We start from the raw sequence: 21,790 nt of genomic DNA, 5'->3' as shown, positions 1-21,790 counted from the left end.
AGTTAATAGACGTGTTGCTATTTTTATCTGTCCAACTTTCAGTTGTTGGAAGATACAAATCATTTACGTGGGATAAGGATAAGGCTTATTCCAAAATGCTGACCAAAATCTAGGACTCCTGTTAGTTGTCAGACAGCTGGACCATAACTTTGTTTCAGCACTGCCATTTCCTTTTCCCATCTATTACTGCAGTGAAACCAACTGGAGAGGTCTAATCAAATTTATTTTAAAATCGCATAAAATGCCCCTCTATTCGTGATGTTGAAAGAAATGAGCAGATACCTTGTATTGTATATAATCAATAATAAAAAGGTCTCCTACGGGGGGATTCACTGGCATGCGCTCAAAACAGCAAAGTACGGCAGGGCTATTCCTGGTTTTTTAAGTATCTTCACTGGAATGTTTTGAGCCGAAAGACGTCCCTGCAAAGGGAATGTGCCCCCTGGTGTGCAAAGTGCTAGTCTCTGTGGCTAAAACACTACAGCTGTGCCCCACCCACTGGGGTGCCCCTGTCTGGCTACCGAAGGAGGAGGACAGAGGAGCTTGGCTTCTGGTTACCACTCTCCAGGACTGGACAGACCGGACGCTTTCCCCCGCCTCCTTTTCCAAGTCCGCGCATGTTCCATGGCTCCGCCTACAGCCGCCCTCGAGGAAGTTTGGCCTTTCCGCGGCCCGTAGACACGCAGAGCTTCCTTAGCAACCGACGGGACGACGGAAGGTGTCGCTTTGGCCGAGCAGCTGCGCAGCCCGGGCGTTTGGCGGGCCGGGTAAGAATAGCGACGCGCAGCCGGCAGCGGCCTTGGCAGGGAGCGGCGCTTCCCTGGGCGGCTGGGGGCTGTTCGCGACTTGTCATTTCTGGCTTCGCCGGCGTTACGGGCCGAGCCCCGCTCCTGGAGGCTGCAAACGCCCGCACAGAGTAGAGCTCCGGGCTCCCAGCAGCGCCTCAGAGACCCGCCACCCCCCCCGTAGGCCGGCTGACCTCCCCAGGGCCTTGATCGCTTCGCCCCCCAGAGCCCTGTAAATACCCCCATGGACCCAAGTCTCGCAGAGCCTCTTTAAACCCCCCTAGGAAGCGGAACCCTGTCCCCTTCTCTCCCCAACTCCCCCATGGACTTGAACCGCAGGTCCTCGCTGGAACCGTGCAAATATCCGTGTAGCTCAAACCTCACATTTCTCCTGAGCCCCGCGTGCACCCGCATTGACATGTACTCCAGAAAGCCCTAAAATGCCTCTATAGCTCTGTAATCCTGCACCCCCCCCCCCCCCACCAGAGCCCCACATATCACACCCCGGCTCTATGCCACGTGTACTCCTCCACACCTTATTTTGAGCTTTTATAATATAGAAAATATTTCGAAATCAATTATTCCTGCAGTTGGAGGAATATGTTATTTAAGTGTGATGTGGTAATAAGAACTTTGATGATCCTGTCACTTGCTGGTGAAAATGTATTAGGTACAAAAATAAAAAATATTATTACATTGGAATGTTATTTTATCTATAGAATCATTGCCAGCTTTAGTACAGTAGATGAATTCATATTTTTAGACAACAAGTTTAATCAATAATTAATATTAGTTTTATGAAAGATTTCCTGTGTATCAACAGGACATTAAGCAGTATTATATTGAATCATTTTTTGTAAAATAGACCTGCAATATAGGCATGGAATGCCAGTGTTCCAAGGGGAGGGTAAGGGAAGAAAACACAAGGGTTGCGTCTAGATTGGCATGATTTTCCAGAAATGCTTTTAACGGAAAATTTTTCCGTTAAAAGCATTTTCGGAACAGAGCATCTCGATTGGCATGGATGCTTTTCTGCAAAAGCACTTTTTGCGGAAAAGCGTCCGTTCCAATCTAGACGCGCTTTTCCGCAAAAAAGCCCCAATTGCCGTTTTCGTGATCGGGGCTTTTTTGTGGAAAACAAATCTGAGCTGACTACACTGGCCCTTTTGCGCAAAAGCTTTACGCAAAAGGGACTTTTGCCTGAACGGGAGCAGAATAGTATTTCCGCAAGAAGCACTGATTTCTTACAATAGGAAGTCAGTGCTTTTGCGGAAATTCAAGCGGCCAGTGTAGACAGCTGGCAAGTTTTTCCAGAAGAGCGGCTGATTTTCCGGAAAAATTGACCAGTCTAGACACAGCCTTGGAGGAGAATCCATGAGGTAAACCAAGAATGGAATTGATTTTGGTAAATGTGGGGGTTTTTTCAGCAGTGATTTAATGGTTGTGTCATTTAACAATGTACACTGTGAGCAAGGGACCTTGAAAGATCCCAGCAGGACCAACACAATTTATAGAAATTCATTTTGAATTAAGGCAATTTGGTGGCATACAAATTTTTAATATTTTTGTTTAAAAACCTGTATTTCTGAAGAACTCTTAACTCTGAAAATGTTAATTCATGTGTCTTTACATACGAGGTGATAACTGAAATTGCATATCATCCTCAGTAATAATTTGGGTTCTTCACTAAAATATCACACTGAGGTTTGATGTGTTAAATTACACATACATATACATTTTCCTTTTAAAAGAATACTCTGATAGTGTTTTCTATATTATAATTGTTTTTCTAAACTTTGAATATTTTGTTTATTTAATACATTATATTTATGATTGTTCATTTTAATGTGATCTGTGTTCAGACATTTATTTTTTGAAATCTCAACTTCATTTTTTGTTTTTGGGGTTTTTTTCCCCATTCTGTCTCTCAGTTCTTCATTTTCCACTTTATTGTTCTCTGAATTTGCTTTAATTGCAGTGCCTTTTTAAATCGTTCCTTGCACTTACATTCACTTTTCCTTCTCTCCCATCCCTTCCAATGTTTTTGCTTCCTCTTCTGTTATATTGGTATCCAACCATCCTCCCTTCAGAGAACAGCATTGTGCTTCATGTGCAGCAATAGTAGCACAGTGAAACTGATTAAACTTAATTTCACTTTCCTGCAAGTGTCACTTTAGCAGAGTAGTAGAAGGAAAATAATGCAGGAAACAAAGAGCTGTGGAGGCACATGTTTGAAAAATGGAGTGATTTGTATGTACCCTGTACTGTTTTGGGTGTTCTGCTATACATGACTTCTCTGCATTGATTCATATTCCTTGCACACTCAAGAATGTGAAATATAGGCACAACAAAAAATCAGGATTAAAGAGCTTGTATTGTCAAGTGGAAATAAGAACTCTGTTTTTAGGTTTCTTTCCTTTTTTCATTCTAGAAAGTTATGATAAAATAATGTCATCAGGTTTCCAAATAATGCCAAAGACTGCAATACAGAAAAGCAAGACGTCTTCATCGTCTTCATCTAGTTCTCCAGATCTTGCAGTTAAGCCACAGCCCAGGCCTAGTGATAAACTTAACCCCAAAACTATTGATCCGGTATGTAAAAATCGTATTTCTAAATTAAGTTTTCCTTCTGTGCCAACATAAATGAGTAGGACCAAACCAAAAATGACATGGTGGATTGATTTAAATCAAGTTTCCCATTGAAGAAATATGTGAAGAATTATCAAACAATGGTGCAAATCTGATCATTGAAACATATTAATTTACAGCTCAATACAGTATTTTACAACATCTAAAACAGTATACTTTTGTAATTTTTTTTTAGATAACTTGATTTTTATGAATTTAGGAAATAATACATAGTACTCATTACCTGTGTCAAGCTGTAGATGCAGCAGCAGTTCATTAAGAAGGTAAGAACTAAATCATATACACACAATTGCAGGCATCTGGGACCGGGAGCCTCAGCTGCAAGGCTAGATCCCATCTAGTCGGTTAACTGGTTAAATGTTAGGTCAACCTAATGTTTAACCGGCTAATTGATTAATCGGGATTTTACATTTCTAATATCTACATCATCTTCAACATCATTTTTTCTCAATAAGCAGTTTTCCTTATGAGGCTTCATTCTTACAGCTAGGCCCTGCATCATTTTCTTGCACTGCTTACATTTGACACATTTTTCTTTTTTACCCAGGGAATGAATTTCTTCAAAATATTCCCTGGTAGGTTGTCTTGTACACCCAGAAGCCATGATAGTTTTTTTGTAGCAAAAGTGTAGGGGACTATAGATAGTAGTGTGTGTTGAATACCTTCCCTTTTTCTTTCCCGTCCACTCCACTGTTCCTTCCTATGCTGCCAACATTGATAACTAATTAGGTGCTGATCTATACCAAATAGCTACCAAAAATGTCTTTGTCAAGGCTGGCTGGACATGATTGTAAACTTTTGACACACTTCAGGAATATTAGCTGAAAAGAATACAAAGTGGTTGCCAATTCTACAGCTAAATATAAATGTGTACATCTAGAAATGAAGAATGCAGGCATCCTTAAAGGATGGGGGACTCTTATTTCGGGACTCAGTGACACCTAGAAAGATTAGGGGGTCATGATGGATAATGAGCTGAACATGACCTCACAAAGCTGTGGTGAAAGGTCTCATACAATCTTTGGATTCACACAAATAAATCTCTCAAGTAGGAGTAGAGAGATTATTTTGCCCCTTTATTAAGCACTGATGTTGCCACTGTAGAAATACTTAGTCCAGTCCTAGTTGATAAATTGCAGAAGCTTCAGGAAAAATTATGAGAATGATTAAAGACTTAGACAACATGTTTTAGATTAAGCAGCCATCTATCAACTTAACCAAGAGAAGGTTAAAAGGGTCATGGAAGCCAAATTATGGTTGCAAAGCAGCTACGGTTGCCAGATGGTTTCTGAAAAAATAATGAACAAAAACAAACAAACAAACAAACAAAGACCCAGAGAAAAAAATAAATAAAGTGGCCCCTTTAAGAAACACTTTTGAGGCTTTTTGGCCCTAATGCACTGCCAGCGGCCGTCCGCCATCTTGCCTCTCTGCGCCAGGCTGGACAGCTCCCCAGCGGAACTCAATAAGATCTGGGATTTTCACCTCCTGCCCGGGAAAAAATCAGAAAGTACCAGACATTTTAGGTGTCCGGTAGTTTCTGAATGTTTTTACCCAACAGGAAGCGAAAATACCGGACTGTCTGGTTCAATACCAAACACCTGGCAACCCTAAAAGCAGCCGCTCCTCTCAGTTGCTTCAAGTCCCCTTGCCAAGCCAGTCCCAGTCTCCTCCCTGGCATTCATCATGTCCCCACAGGCTCCCAATTTCCTTGTCCCAATATTATCCTCCTCTTCTTCTCCCAACCCAGTTCATCTTATATTCCCACTTCATTCAAGTCAGACTTCATGCTGTCTGGCTGCTAGCAGAGGAACACAGAGAGCCCAGGAGCCATGCCCTCTCTTCACTTATATAAAGAGGTTTTCTCTCATCCTTCCCCATCATGGAGCCATCATTGACTTTACTGGGGCTACTTGCATGAGAAAATAGAAAAATTAGATGGGAAATGAAAAGTTCACTCAGGATGAACATATTTATTGGTTTTTATTAACAAAACAGTAGCAACATACTGCTGTGACATTATATTTACTTTCTTATTTACATCTCTTAAAATTGAGAATTCTTTTTCCATTCAATCTCTGTAGTGTCTTTTACAATTATCTTTTGATCACAAAATTGTCACATTTCTCTCTAACCTGCAGTACAAAAGTATATTTATAATGATTATAACTGAAATATTGTGATAGCAAGTAAAATAATGTATTCTTTTGTTTACAGTTTGGAGATAATTCAAGAGCTCCTTCTGCATTTTCTGCCATTTACTCCAAAGGTGGTATACCTTGCAGGTAATGAATTTTTAAAACAATTTAACTGACTCTATTCAGGCAGTAGTGTTAAGTACAGTTTAGGAGGTCAAGAATCATTTCTTCATTAGTGTTAGTGTTAGATGAAAACTATATTCTGACTTGAATGTTTTCTGGCAACTTTATTTTGCTGATTGCTGAAGGTGCCTCTGATATTTAATTCTTCTCAAAAAGAAGTAATCACTCATTTAGTTAGTTACTGTGATACAGAGTTGAAGAGGCTGCAGCACTCCAAAATATGATTTACTGCATCTGCTTTGTAAAAACAGTTGATTTCTTCATACAGTGATGTTTTCTTCCTCATAGAGGCAGGATCAAATTATATTTGGTGTCATTTAGAGGGCAGGTGATTGCCAGTCTTCTTGTCAGCAGAAAAAATGCAGAGAATGGAAAAGTTCTTGCATGATAATTTCTTTTCTGCTAGCAGCATCTTCCACAACTGTTAGGTCTGGACTGCTCTCTTCTACCCTGCAGTTTCCAGAGGCAGTTTAGATTGCAGCCCTAGTCATGCTGGCCTCATCCCTTTTTTCCTTCTTGCTATCAGAGGAGTCATTTCAAAAGTTGCAGAAAAAAATAGTAACAATAACCTCAGTGCCAACCCAATCACTATGTACTTCAGTGCTCTTCTGACATCTAGCATGTGCAACAGCTCAGTGGGTGCTGTGGCCTTGGACAGAATGAGAAGAATAATCTCCTATGAAGCATGGAAAACAGAATTTACTGCAGGGACAAATAATTCTGAACTTCTCAGCACCACCTTTGTTATTGTGGAACATGCAGCGAGGTTACTGCACAGATAGTGCTGCCAACCCTGAGACTTCACTAGCAGATGTAATGGCAACCAGAATACAGGTTTAGGTGGAGTCAGGCCAGTCTGACTGCTCTGAGAAACCTGAATATTTGGGAGTTCTCTATTATAGATCCTGTGAGTAGAATGCTCTTAATGGCTGATAACTGGCATGCTATAGTACTGAGTCAAAGACTTATATCGATATACTGTTAGGTGAAATCCAAAATAGATGGAATCCCTGGATCTCTTCAGTCTACACTTTCCTTGTGGCACTAGATGCTGAATTTAGTTCAGATCCAGAAATAGAAGCCTGACCAGGGAGTCCCATTTGATACGGTTTCAACCTGTACTGGTAATGATGTTTCCAGTTTGTTCTACGAAACTGGAAAACCATGGTTTCGTCTGCTTGTCAGAATATGCACTATTATCTTTGTTTGTTCCCCCTTCATCTTTTGGATCACTTTTCTGAGGAGTACGAAGAGTGGAAATGTGTATGGCATGCCTTGCAACTATCTATATGACTGGGCATCTATTCCCATAGAGTTGGAGTGTATTTCACTGGTGAAATATTTCAGTCATTTTTCATTCTTATGGTTTGCGACTAGGGATGTAAAGTCCCGTTTAATTAATTAACCAGTTAAATGTTAACTTAAGGGTGAGGCTTATTGGTTAACCATTAACATCCCTACTTGTGATCCAGTCATTTAAACAGAGATTGCCTGCTAGTTTACAATCAACATTTGAGGGAAGTTAATCCTTGTGGAGTCCTTGCCCTTAGAAGAGGGGAAGAGAAGAGGAAGGGCCAGGCACTGCCAAATTGTTCAGGAACAAAGAAGAGGTGGTTAACTGCCCCAGGCTAGAGTTTGCTCCTGGACTGGTGGACCCATATGGGATGATTCCAGAAGCTTCACAAGGGGCAGGGATCACTGTTGCTGGAATCTGTGGTGGATTGTTGGTCCCTGCCACTCAATTTACCGGTGATTTCATCTTAGAACAAGATGAGGAGTGTTACCACTGCGACTTAGGAGCATCCTACAGATTCGGATATGGTCACTGGCACGGGGATAGGGCATTGGTGTCAAACAGGTACAGGATGAGGTGCCCCTGTCCCCACCTGCAAAATGAGGTACTCATGGTACTCCATGAACAGCCCTCATGTGGGCTAGATAAAGGACAGTGGGAAGATGAAGGTTCGTGGGGATAAAGGTGGAGCCAGGCTTGAGGAGGTGAGCAATTCATGCATTGTCCAAAGCAAGGGAGAGAGTGGCACTGACACTGGAAACAGTATCACCAGCACCACATACACCTTTTTTATTCCCAATGCCAGTAGCAATGTGAACACAAAGATAGCAATTAGTACTGAAGTAGTTGATGGTGTTGAAATGGGAGGTGGTAAGAGCTACCAAGGTGACATCATTGCCACCAGATGCAAGAGGACTGATGAGGTCCCTTGTACAGAGCCTGGCACTGTGCCATAAACTGTGGAAGGGAAACATTGCAGTGTGGTGCCAACACAAAGGTTCAGCAGCCAGTTCAGCCAACAAGGCTATAAACAAATATAGAATAATCTTGGGCCAAGAGAGAGGTTGGAAGGGTAGTGGAGGTTCTTTACTGCCTAATATCATGCCAATGCAGAACTAGTGCGTGCAGGCATTTCTGTTGTCAGCATTGTACTCAACAGATACACTGGAGCCAGAATTGGTTTTGACAGTGCAGGGTCTCTGACCTTCCTATGCAGTACTGGGGAGTGGTTAGAGGCACCTGTGTCATCCTGCATGCAAGTACATGCTCTTTCTGGAGGAGGCAAAAGAATTTCCATGAGACCTGAAATGATCTCATTTGGTCTTTTTCCTCTTTGTGCACTTAATGTGAAATGTCTCCTTCATCTCTCCAGAGAAGTCCAGGCTCCAGAGCATGAGCTGGATCATTGTTGAAGAGCACTTCCCTACATGATGGACAATGTTTAAATCGTGATGAGGCTATTAGGGAAATAATTCGTTAATTACTGGTAACTAATACTAAATCTAACAAAAAATACTCAGAGTACTAACTAACTATATACAACTAGAAAAAAGTCACTGAGAGAGATTGTGAGGTTAAGAACTTCTCAGAATCCTGAGTCTAGTCACAGGCAGTAAGAAGGAACTGAGGTGTATCAAGGTGGTACAGGTCAGGGGAGGGGCTGTGAGCAACAGCGCTATCTCCTGTGGATATTGCTAGCAAAATTCTCCAGCTCTGATGTCCTGGGCATGCTTACATCTAAGCAGAACACATTACTGCATCTACTTAAAGAAGATCCAGTTAGATGCAGCATAAATACAGATAAACTTTACTAATCCCTTAGTTAAAAAAACTTGATAGTTAATTTTTAAATCTATTATATGTTTGAGAGAGTCTGTCTGCGTGTCCATCTATTTTCTCTTTGTTTAAGAACTACTCCTAAGTAGCAAGAGGACCACCAAATTCAGCATACAGCCTCCTCTGATCATAACTTAAAGCAACATAAGGGTTAGGATGTGCAAGGAAAATGGATGGAATGTATCTGGAATAGGATTGCTTCTCACAAAACAAAGCGTAAAAGAGACAGATTCACCAGAGCACGTACAGTCCTCACAATTGGCATAACTTTGTAAACTAAACCAATGTGAACCTGAAAAAGGGGATGAACCTGGAATATGATTGCTTTTCAATAAACCTTACAGAAAAGAGATTAAATTGAGACATTTGTAGTAGTGCTCTGTTTTGGCAGTATCTGGCAATGCCAAGTAAATCTGCTAGAGTTAATGTATATGGAAAATATGATGATATTGCCATTTATATCTATTTTACTTTAGCCTCTCTCTCTCTCACTCTCTCTCTGTGTGTGTGTGTGTGTGTGTGTGTGTGTGTGTGTATAACATCTGAATTCTTTCTTCAACATTTAAAGGCATGTGTGGATATGAGCATATGGAGAGAGAGAGGTTGTTAAAGGAAGAATTTAGATGTTACCGTTTTCAGAAGTTATCATAATAATGTTGTGTCAAAGTATCTATAACATTCTGCCCAAATAGGGCTGAATATTTCACTAAAGTAGTCTGTGCATATATCAATCTTTAAAGTTATCTGTTTGCAAAACATTTGGGGATCTTTTGGTATGAAAATTATGTTAAAGAAATTGATATATGCTGTCTATTTCTCTGTACCTTTACTAACTTTTGTTCTACATGATAGGTTGGTTCATGGTTCAGTAAAACACAAATTGCAGTGGGAATGTCTTCCTGAAACTCTTCCATTTGATCCTCTTCTTATTACTTTAGCTGAGGTAAGCTTGTTTTTCTTGATTAATTAGAGAATATAATGTGTTTTTGCCCCTTTAAAAGGTCAAAAAATGAAATAGGCATGCATTATTCAAACTGAAAGTTGATAACTATTATTGTTACTTCATATGTCAAGTTCCAACTCACTCTGGTATCTAGATACTATTATAGTTGGTCGTTTTCCAAGATCAAATCTTATACAGATTAGAAAAATAAATAAGATTGATGTTGTTCATTAAGCGGTAAATCTAGTTCCCAATGTCCAGATCAACTATTTCAGCTGCATAGTGGAACCTTCAGGAGAAGGAAGTTGGGGAGCAACAGTGGATCTGCATAAAAGCAGATACTTTATACCCCTTCAGAAACCTCCAATGAACTGGAACACTTATTTTACCCTTCTGAGTTTCTTTCCCAATTGTGATACTTCATCCTTATTAAGTGTGGGATCCAAAAAATTATGTTTCTTAGAGATTGTACATAATAGATCCTTCTGGATTATTGGATGATCTACTACTGATGGACACTCAGTAGTCTCCTTTTTCTGGATCCCACCATTGGATCCCATGTGCTCTTAGGCTGGCTAGGACTGGAGAAAGTCTGGATGTTGTCTTTGAGTTTCTATGCACAGTTGCACGTTTCCTGTCTTTGGTGTCCCTTCTTGAGAGCGAGGATTCTAGAAGTCCTATTGCCTAGTCCCTGAATCTACTGCCATCTTCCAAGCCTCTCAATAGCTCTTGTGTGGTCCTAGAGTTGCACTGACATTGTGTCAAGTATCAGAGGGGTAGCTGTGTTAGTCTGGATCTGCAAAAGCGACAAGGAGTCCTGTGGCACCTTATAGACTAACAGATGTATTGGATAAGCTTTCGTGGGCAAAGACCCACTATGTCACCACTATCTGACGTAGTGGGTCTTTGCCCATGAAAGCTTATGCTCCAATACATCTGTTAGTCAATAAGGTGCCACAGACTCCTTGTCGCTTTTACTGACATTGTGGATCCTCTGAATTTTTCTCCTCATCAGAGAACAGTGAAAACAAGGGGTACACAAACTTTGGAATATAATTGCTAAATTAGTTGTACTTTAATCATAAACAATGTACATGAGATATATAGAAAATAACAGAAACCTTTATGCAAAAGTCTACTTCCAGTGCTCACTACTCAAAAAATCTATTGGTTAGTCCTTTCAGGATCCCAAGACTCTCTTTGTCATCACCATTGTTGTCTTCTCCTCCCCATCCCCACTTAATTCCCAAAAAAGTCAGTTAGTTAGCCTTTCCTTTATAGGGTTGCAGTCCCCTCTTTGACATGACTTTCCTCAGTGGCGTTGAGTTCCTCAGTAGGTGATCTGTTGGTCAGTTACAGACTCACCTAGGAGAACAAGTTCCACTGGGTAGCTGTTAGCTTATTATCTTAGGTTCTTCTCATTTGATTGGGAAACTATCCAGATTAATGACACTTGATTTTGCTGCATTTTAGCCCTTTGTTAATATTTCTGGGATCTCCGTTCTAAGATGGAGGTAAAAACAACAGTGAAAACACTCAGAATGCCATTTATAAAACTAAATGGAGTTTTGATATAGGCATGTACAGATGTGCACTAATACATCACACATCCCCCTGTAATGCTCTTACACAATCTATTTAAAAATTCATTTTGACCTAATATAGACTCAATATTTATTTGTCCTAATAATGCTTTTAAATAACTGGAAAATTTCACTATAGCTCTTTCTGGCAGTTGTGATAATTTACAGCACTGTTTGAACAGTTTTGTGCCTTAATATTATTTTAAGTTGTTCTTGGACACATTTTTCCTAAGGAATCAGAACTCCATGACAGATTTCCAGCGCCCATCACCACCAAATCCTGTGCTTTCGATGATTTTGTTAGTTTAAAAAAAACCTCATCCACCTCTTCTGCCTGGGTAGGTGGTCTGTAGTAGCATGACATCACTCTTGTATTTTACCCCTTTTAATCTAACCCAGAGACTCTCAACAAGTCTGTTTCCTACGTCCATCTCCACCTCAGTCCAAGTATATCTATTTTTAATATATAAGGCATCGTTTCCTCCCTTTTTTTCTCCACTTATCCTTCCTAAACAAGCTGTACTCTTCTATACCAATATTCCAATCATGTGCATTATCCCACCTAGTCCCTGTAATACCAACTATGTTTGTTTGTTACCACTTCAAGTTCTTCCTGCTTATTTCCCATACTACTTGCATTGGTATACAGGCATCTAATTTGATTTTTGCTCCCAGTTCTGCCTTGTCTGTCCTTTATCTCTCCTATTATAACCCAGACTCCCTCCTATTTTCAACCCATCTCCCAGGTCTCCATGTTTTTTCACTTACCTGTGGGATTTGGTCACCTGCCCCGGTTGAACCTAGATTAAAGCCCTCCTCACTAGGTCAGCTAACCTGTATCCAAATACTCTCTTCCGCTTCCTCGAAAAGCGAACTCCATCTCTGCTTAGCAGTAGTCCTTCTTTGAACACCATCCCGTGTTCAAGGAAGCCAAAGCTCTCCTGGTGACCCCATCTTCGCAGCCAGCCATTCACCTTTAAGATGCGCCTGTCTTTGCCTGGGCCTCTATCTTTGAAAAGGAGGACTGAAGAGAACACCACCTGCACTACAAACTCCTTCACCCATACCCCAGAACCCTGTAGTCACTCTTGATCTGCTCAAGGTCACACCTTACAGTATCCTTTATTGCCCACATGGATGAATAGCATGGGGTAGTAGTCAGACAGCAACATAATCCTCGACAATGCCCTCATAATGTCTTGGATACAGGCCCCTGGCAGGCAGCATAGCTCCCAAGATATGTCACGATGATAGATGGGTGCCCTCATTCCTCTCAGAAGAGAGTTCCCTACCACCACTACCCTATGTTTCCTCTTCGCAGTGGTGGCTGCAGGGCTCCCTGCCTTGGGGGTACAAGGTTTTTCCTCTTCTGCCTTAAGGGCTACTTCCTTGTCTCCCATGTCCAGAACAGCGTAATGGTTCTCCAGAACCATTGTGTGGTTGTTGGGAGCAGGGGTGGAACCACCTTTCCCGTGACCAAGTTGGCACCCTGATAGTATTTGGGTATTAACTATAACAGCAATACCCAAATGACATTGAAAGCTAAGCATGGGACACATCCAGTGCACTCAGCTTCATTAGCACTGGTGTACTACAATTGACAGGTATTCCTATATATACATGGTTTTTTTGTTTTAAGTTACAGACTGATACAGCTACCCCTCTGAGACGGTAGAAAACACGCTCAGTTTTATCCTTACCTTCTGTTTTTGTACTGGTCACTACAAATTACTTTCTGTCCAGTCTTATCATTTCCTGTTTTCCTAATATTTCACTATTTTCCATGGGGTTTGCATTCAAAGACATTCCAGGAATCTCAACTAACTTAAATGTAGGACTTCTCTGCACTTGAAATTCTACAGCAGCACATCTGCAGTGCTTCATTGTAGATGCCACCTACACCAACCAGAGAGATTCTCCAAACAGTAGTCCACCTCCCTAGGAGGCAATTGCTAGATTGACAGAAGAATTACGAGTGTGGATTTTTCCATCCTTGAGCAACATAGATGGGTTGACATAACTTTAGGGTAGGACCAGGCCTTAGAGTCCTGTAGAGAAGTGCTAGGCTGAACCTGAGCTAGGTTTAGATGTTTTTGAAAGAAAAAATAATCTTTTAATATATGAAGCGACTGAGAGAATTTCTCTCACTGAACAAATCAGATTTCAGTCATGTAGATTGAGTTGCTGTAACTCCTGTGATTCACAATATAATAAGTCTGCACATTTGTACAGCGTTAAGGTGTCCACTTTGTACCACATTCTGTTTTCCTTAAGTGTAGAGAAATCCCTCACAAATGTCATTTATTTTCTTTTAATGGGGCTATGGAGAAATGAATTTGAGATGATGGAATGAAGATAAAGTAGTTAAAACTGTTGATGAAAATGACCTTATGAAAAGAATAAAAGTATTTTCACATATTAGGGGGACGGGGGGGAAGTATGAATAAGAATATTGAGTGAGCAGAATTATACTCAATGAATCCACATGGTGGAGTAAGTGTATTTTATTTTTTTAATGGCTGCAATAAAACATAAGCAGTATATTGCTCCTAGAAGAACCTTTGATGTTTTAATGTAGTGTTCTGTTAAAAGTTAGACATTAAGAAAACATATTTTCCATATGTATATAAAAAACAGGGTCTAAAAGAAACAAAACATCCATATACGTTTGTATCAAAGGAGGGGTTTAAAGAATTACTCTTGGTTGAAGGTGCTACTGAAAAAGCAATTCCTTTGTTGCCTCGTCTGGTTCCAGTGTTAAAGACTGCTCTGGTATGTTTCTCTTATTTTTCATGTATTACACCCTAGGATTTTTGTCTTACAGAGATGAAATATAAAGAAAAAAGTCACAGTTTGATATTGGGGTTGCAGATGGGAAATATGAGTCCTGGGATGACATTAACAAGCTGTGAGAAGGCATGCGGCTCTCAGATGTCTCTTTAGGCTCTGAAAGTATGTCTACATTGTAGTGTAAGCTCATGCTTGAGCCCACACTCGAGGCTAAAACCTCTTGCATTTACACTGCAATTTTGCTAGCTTGGGTCTTGGACCCAAGGTCCCAGGGCCCTACTTGCAGCGTCTGAGCTCAAGTCAAACAGGTCCTGAGCTCTATTGCTTTGCAGTGTAGCCGAAACTCCACTTGAATCAGGTCCCAGAGTCACCAGAAATATCCCATGATTCCATGGAATAAGTTATTTATTCCTCTCTGTTCCAGTCTGTGCTGTTGAAAACAGAAGCCTATCCCTACACGCCCTCTGGGCAAACAACAGCAGGTCAGATCAACGTTAACTCTGGGATATAATTACATTGATGTGGATCTTCACAGTGCAGTGTGGACAACAGGAAACTAAGTTCAAGCATAGGTCAGAAAATTCTTAACATAGGGTTGAAATACAAACTTAGGGTTGCCTAACACAAGTCAGCTGATCGATATCTCACAAACCCTAATTTTATATTTCAATGTAGATATACTCAGAGTGTAGGAAATAGATAGCAATAAAGCTTCAATACCATTATGCTTTATATGTAACATGCATACAATCAAAGGTACAATGCACAGACCTGAGAGCAAATCGATATGACTGTGAAAAGCCTGCTATTTTAAAATGTTTATTTCACTAATGCATTTGAAGGAACTGAAAGTTTAGAGCAAGGCCAAAGTCTTAGGTTGGAATAGGGGCTTGTAATACCATGGTCCAGATCCTCAAAAATACTTACGCTCCAAAATCCAGGATTTAGGTGCCTCTGCAAGCTCTAACCCTCCTCACTTGGCTGCTGCCCAGTCTTATAGGAACTTAAATTCACTCAGAGCTAAATTTCCACTAAAAGTTCCCTAGGCATACAAGTATCTGCCTCTGAGTATGCACACTGCAGCCTTATACTAGGCACCTGGATTCCTGTCTTCCACCTAAGACTTATTTTGATCCACGATCTAGGAGAAACAGTGGCAACTGCTGGAGAGGGACACAAGGGGAGCACCTGCCGTGTGGCTGGCTCGCCAAATAACTCCTCCCTGTGTTACTTCTAGCCTGAGGGAGGGCACTGCCTCTTTCTATGCCCACCTCCACTTCACTCCTTCTACCAAGCTCTTGCCTTGAGCGACATGGCCCGGGGGATTAGTAGAGGGCCTGGCACCTACCTGTAGCAGAGGTTGGTCCCTCAGGCATTCACTGACTGTGTGGGAAATGGAGCAACCCAGCCCCAGCCTGCTCCATTTCCCCAACTCCCAGACATGTCGCTCCACTTCCTGCCACCGGTGAGTGCAGGGGGGAAGTTCTACCCCTTCCCAAATCCCCTCCCCTGAGCGGCACAGCTGGCAGCAAGGGTAACAGAGCAGGCTGGAGCTGGGTCACTGCACTTTCTGCTGCCAGTGAGTGCAGAGGATAGGGAAGCAATCCATACTGCTGATGCCAGGAACGCTACTGGTCCCCTGGGTCCCAAAGCGCAGGGTCTGAGACAACTATGCCTGTTGGCTATTGGTCCCTTGCCCCCTCTTCCCCTCAGCAGTTCGCAGTTCTCTCTCCATAATCAGTCTTTGTATAGGAACCCTTAACCAACTACTATCTGAGCATGAGTTTTAAGGCTGTCACTAGCCCTGCCTTACATTGGACAGCCTCAGAAATCCAGTCTGCCTAATGGCCAGCATCAGTAAAATAGATATTTTTTTCTTCAGAGACTATGAACAATGTATTACTAGCAGTTACAAGTCACCTCACAATTCTTTCTAAGCAAGCGCATTTTCTTTTTAGGTGAAAGCGTTACATATTTGACATAATAAAAAATAAACTGACTTAACCACACACTTAGACATACCAGGAGTCACCCAGTCAGTCTTATAAGGCTCTTGAAGGCCAAAGGTATATCACATGGTTTGGGACTCCCTTGTATGGAAGGTCCTGTCCTTTTGCTGGAACAGAAAGAAGGCTCTGTGTCAGTTCAAACACAGCTTTTTTTAAGGCACAAATGCTTTCTTTATTTTCCTAATTCCAGAAATCCATTTTGAATCAGTATATATGAACCTCTCTGTAGTTCTTCAGTGAGTAAGCTACTTTAATTTACATCTCACCCCCCGCTTTAAGTCCTGAAGGAGCTTTGGTAACATACTGAGAGGAAGTGGCGATGGGGCGGGGAGAGTGAGTGAGTAGTTGAGTACTCCACTCAACTATCCAATAAGCTTATACTTATTGGGTAGTCAAGTAGTCGACTACTTGCTTACATCCCTGTTTCATTCTGAATAACATCTGAAAGTTGTGATCAGCATCCACAACTGACTGCTATGCTGTATTGTTTGTGTTTCTCCTAAAAATACATTGGCATTTAAATGTTACATGTTTGATATTAATATGTTCAAAAATACCGGACTTGTGTTTCTAAATCTCATCAAACATTAGTTTGTCAGTGCTAATTATTGTACTTGAGTAATTGGTGTTTTAGATAGCTCAAAAATTTGATAGTTGATTACTCTTTCATAGTAAATTATTAATTTTTCCCCCTTACAAGGCCCATTCAAATGGTGAAGTATTTGAAAGAGGGTTGAATGCTTTGGTACAGCTGAGTGCCGTTGTTGGCCCTGCTCTTAATGATCAGCTGAAACATCTACTTACAAGTGTAAGTACAAAAAATTGATGAAGTACCTATGTCTGTGCATGTCTTATATTACTTTTCTTTAGAGACTTTGTGCAATTTCACACATAGATGATGAGATTTTCATTTGTACTATGAAATACATTTAACAGAGATCCATCGTTTATTGTAATTATTATTCTAATATTCAGTATATTACTACTAGATCCAATGGACAATTTTTACCACAAAACTCCCTGAAGACAGACAAAGTAGTTGCTGTGTTTTGAAGCAACGTTGTTTATTATAAAGTTATTTATGAATTTTAAATATTGATATTTAGTAACGAAATTCATTAAAATTGCCAAGAAATTAACTACAGTAAGCTGGCTCATTTTGTGTGCACAACAGAAAAAATGCATGTGTACTCTTCATCCAGACACTATTCCCAACAACTATTTTGTATTCCATTTGACACCCTACTTCTGCATCAAAAATAGTTTTAAACAAACATAAAAGCTGCTTGGCTGTCCGTGGATATTATAGTGCCACCCAAAATTGCATTAGCTGATCATTTTCTGCAAAGCTATGTTTTTCATTCTGGAAAACTTTGTTTTCATCTTACCTTTTAACCATGTATCTTACTTGGCATTGGCTACTAGGGATAAAGTAATTATTCTTTTTGCTTTCATTTTCCTGAACCAAGGTAAAACAGTATGCTAAAGCAAAAATAAATGTAGTCAGTTTTCATACATTGTATTAAAATAATTTTCTTTCCAAGTTATAGTTATATTTTATGTTTTCCAATAGATTTCAAAGAGGCTAATGGACAAGAAATTCAAAGAGCAAATCACTGTTGCATTACAAAAGCTGGAGCAGTATGGTGGAAAGGTGAGTTAAACAGATTACTCTCTGCATTTTACACTTTTGTTAATATATATATAAAATATACTTGAATTTAAAACACATCAAGAAAACTGATTCAAATCTCTGAATCCTTCGAATTAGAGCTCTTATGCAAAGACATATATGTGCTTAACTCTACTTACTGTGACTACATTATATGTAAAATTAAGCATATGTGTATGTTTTGCAGGGTTGGAGCCTAGTGGTGGTGTGTATCGATTCATAATGTGAAACTAGTTTTATCTTCTTGTATATGAATGATGACACAGAAAAGAATCTGCTTAATTAGATAAAAGGCTATAATTGACTCAGTATTTTGCTTTGCTTTTTTAAAGCTTTTTTTTAAGTTAAAAGTTACATCCCACACTTATTTTTGTGCTGCTTCATAAGAAATGAAGGTACACACCTTATCATGACATAGCAAGGTTCTACATCTCTGTAGAGAGCCACAGAGCAGGCCTCTTGCTTATACCATGTCCCATTCATTGGGGCTCCATTGAGAAGTAATTGCCTGTCCACTGACATCCCCTGTGCAAGATAAATGTCTAAAACATTAAACTGTTTCTGCTAGGAGGTGTGTGCATACTTACTGGTAGGGTGGAACATTTGCTATTCTTTTCCTCCCTTGTCACTAGAAGAGCTGTATAGTTCTACTTCCAGGGCATGAAATTTGTGAGGAAAAGTTTACTTACTGCAGTGACATATAATGTTTTAAAATGCTGGCTTTGTTAGTTAACCTGAAGTATTTAAACATTACTTTGACCCAAGTGTCATCTGTATTAACATTTTGTTGTCCCAAACAAACAGGATTTTTCAAAAAAAATAATACAATTACTGTGAAATACATTTTATAAACACAATTTTAGTAAGAGATATTTCATACATTTGATATATTTTTGTATTCTATTTTCTGCTTTCCACTTTTTCCTTTTCTTATCTTTGTCCTCTGTGCTATGCTTTGTTCTTGTCCCCTTAAGAGAAATTCTCTTTACGAGCCCATCTTTAAATTATCTTACTCCTTTCTTGTCTTTCATTTATCAACTAGCTATTATCAAGGATTAATTCTGCCTTTGTCAGACACACAGCTTCCATTGATTTAACTGAGAATTACATTTGTAAGAAGATTTTTAAATTAGGCACCTGAGCTTTTTTCATTCATCTCTCCCCTCCCACATTTGGGTACTCAGTTTAAGTAATGAAGAAGAAAATAATGCTGCCAAATAAACAGTATTATTTAAAAACAATTTTTCTCAGTCAGACACGTGGTTTATGGAACTTTTAAATTCTGTGTTTTGTGTGTTTGCTGTTTATAAGCACCTTTTTTTAAAAAAAAGATTTATTAGAGTAAGAGCAGCAAGAACTTAACAATAGTTAATAAATAACCCACAAGTCAGTGACACACAGAACCTACCCTCGTTTACGTCTTCTGTTTTCTTCTATTATTTTATTAGGTTTATTCATGTTTTTGAAGTTATTTGTGTCTGCTGCTTTTCTTATTAGAGAAATTTGATCTCATAAAATATTTAATTTTTTTTCGACTCTCTTCTTTTGATTGTTTAGTTTGCATGATGGATGTTTAGATGTGTATAATTTTAAGGAAATGTTATGACTCAGATACTTCTCTTGGTTGCCTTCAGAAGTAAGTGCTTCATACTGTGTACTCTTCTTTTTTTATCAACAGGAAAGTGTGGCTATCATTAAATCTAAAATTCCAACCTATTGTTCCATCTCCTCTTGAATGAGAGAACCATATAGTCATTTACACAGCGTGATGTTGTGGGCACCAGAAGTTGACTGTGGATGCTGTTGGAATTTCCTTATGGTACAATTTATTTTAGCAAAACTAACCACAAATATTGGGTAATCTGGCTTGAGAGAAAAAATGAAGATGAAGTAAATGTGTGCATAACATCTTGTGATAAAGTGTACTTATGGCAAACATTTATATAATTTTGGTATATAAATCTATTTGTATGGCCAATCTTATGTTTACAGTTAATAAATGGTTGACTATCATTTGTTGTTTCAGGTGTAGACAAAGTAAATGTTAATTCATTTTTGCTATGCATTACTATTTCCTTTAATAATTCTGCCACACCGGTGGTGATTATTAAATATTACTTAAAAAGTAACATTTGATTGTAATTATTAATTAAGCAGTAACTAACTCACTGCTAAAGTACGTTTGCAAATTTTACCTATATAAAAATAAATATGTAATGATTTATTTCCATGATAAGTGTTATGGAAATGAAAAGGAGTTTTCTGTCACAAAAGAACTGATTTAAAACTACTTGTACAATGTTGCGCTAGTAGTGTAAATAGTGTAAAAATCAGGTCTTGATATTGGAATACTGTTTCTCATATTCCATCCCAGTCACTCTTTATTTTAAAAACTGTCACATGAGGAACTTAAATCTTAGCACAGTATTGAAATAACAGTTTAACAAAATTTACTATTTAAATAACCATGCATCCTGAATTAAGTATTAAATACATGTCTGTAGTCTAGCATTTTTTCAAAAAACAAAAAACAGTGTGCATGTTTTTCTTTCTTGTAATTTATTTTATTTTTTTTACAAAATGTGCACATTTAATTTACGCAGACACACTACAGCAAATTTCAGGTGTACATGTACTGTACTACTCTTATTCCTACACTGGTGATAGCAGAGCAGCCTTCAACATTCCATCTCTACACCAGAATAGATACCTGATTTATTTTTGCAAAATAATGATTGCAGCATTCTTTCTACTCTAGTAGGCCCTTCACATCTTTTGTGCAGAAATGTCACAATAAAGATTGCCATATTTTCAGTTGCATTTCTAAGTATTGGCCTGGAATCATTGAAAACAATAGTATAGTCATTTTTACTTCTTAATTGTGATTAGGGAAAGATAATCCATTTTCACCTTTCAGGTCTGTGCACTTATAATTTTTTTAAGTCCAGAATTAAAGTATTTCCTACTTTGATAGAATTAATGTTCCTAAAAAATGTAATAATATTACTGCTAACAAGAAACATTGGGGTATAGCTAAAGATTTTGCTTCTTTTTCACTCCCTTTTCATAGTAAACAGACCACTGAAACAGATATTAGACTGTCTAGATATTACTGCATTCTGAGCACTGAAGTGAGATGGAAGCCTCAAAAGACCATTATCTCCTTTTTTCCTCATTAAAACTGGTAAGACATGTACTTCTGGAAATCCACTCTGAATTTCTTTACAAAGAACTTTGAACTCCAAACCTTTTCAGGTCCTTAGTTTTGAGCAGAAAACTTTACTGACAGTCCAACCAGAATTACAAATACAATATATAGGACTTCATGTACTCATTTCATGAAAAATTCATAAATGCGGATTTATTAGGTAAGGATGATGTGTTTAATGCCTACCAGTGGTACATGTCTATCTGAGTCATAAATTTTTTTATTATAAAAAAGATTTCTTCCTCTTATGTAAATTAGCTAGGTTTCAATAAAAGAGGAAAGAAAGCCAAATACAATTTGATGTTGTTGCAGGAAGATATGTATGGCTCATTATCTGTAACAATTTTTATTCAAAAGCATTATATTAAAATGATTATTACACCATACAAATGTGAAAAGAAATAAAGGGTGATTTCTCTGAAAATAGAGGCTAAGACGCTCTTTAAGGATTTTTAAGACGCTGGGGATTCTGGAACTTGATCCAATGGTAATATCAGAAAACAACCATTTTTATTTCCATGTGTTAAAGCCTCTTTTATCTAGGGGTTGGAATGATAATAAAGCTATATAATGGCAGATGCTATGCTATTTTTAGAAATGTGGGGGCAATACCTAATATTTTTAGAATAGTCCATTAGTTAAATAAAGGACAAATGATTAATTCCTAACCTTTGGGAAATCATTTTTGGGAGGAAGGCTT

At 39.0% G+C, this 21,790-nt stretch overlaps 1 protein-coding gene across 4 annotated transcripts; it reads left to right on the top strand.

Annotated features, from left to right (window-relative positions):
- Positions 1–602: 602 nt before the first annotated feature.
- PACRGL (parkin coregulated like) lies at positions 603–21,699 on the top strand. 4 transcript variants are annotated; one of them, XR_012904356.1, is made up of 8 exons: positions 603–767; positions 5,652–5,719; positions 9,738–9,828; positions 14,049–14,183; positions 16,911–17,018; positions 17,784–17,864; positions 19,561–19,701; positions 20,953–21,699. XR_012904356.1 is itself a non-coding variant. In XM_014574487.3 (8 exons), the coding sequence occupies exons 2-8, from the start codon at positions 3,234–3,236 to the stop codon at positions 19,615–19,617; spliced, it is 684 nt and encodes a 227-aa protein (XP_014429973.1). In that variant the 5' UTR covers positions 632–767; positions 3,217–3,233; the 3' UTR covers positions 19,618–19,895. The 4 variants fall into 4 exon arrangements, 3 of the variants coding, with proteins under 3 accessions (XP_025041326.1, XP_075786777.1, XP_014429973.1); XM_014574487.3 differs by lacking the exon at positions 20,953–21,699 and adding an exon at positions 3,217–3,377 and having other exon boundaries at positions 632–767; positions 19,561–19,895; XM_025185541.2 differs by lacking the exon at positions 20,953–21,699 and having other exon boundaries at positions 19,561–19,895.
- Positions 21,700–21,790: the final 91 nt, after the last annotated feature.

This window comes from Pelodiscus sinensis, chromosome 5 (genome assembly GCF_049634645.1).
Source record: "Pelodiscus sinensis isolate JC-2024 chromosome 5, ASM4963464v1, whole genome shotgun sequence".
NCBI classification, from domain to species: domain Eukaryota; kingdom Metazoa; phylum Chordata; order Testudines; family Trionychidae; genus Pelodiscus; species Pelodiscus sinensis.
Note: the sequence above shows the minus strand (reverse complement) of the source record. Positions and strands in the feature narration are given on the sequence as shown.

Bases quoted from the DNA above. Each gene is read 5' to 3' on its own strand.
- PACRGL (XM_025185541.2), top strand. From the start codon at position 618: ATGTTCCATGGCTCCGCCTACAGCCGCCCTCGAGGAAGTTTGGCCTTT. The intron at 768-5,651 runs GTAAGAATAGCG...TTTTGTTTACAG, and splicing joins CCGGGCGTTTGGCGGGCCGG to TTTGGAGATAATTCAAGAGC. The intron at 5,720-9,737 runs GTAATGAATTTT...TCTACATGATAG, and splicing joins AAAGGTGGTATACCTTGCAG to GTTGGTTCATGGTTCAGTAA.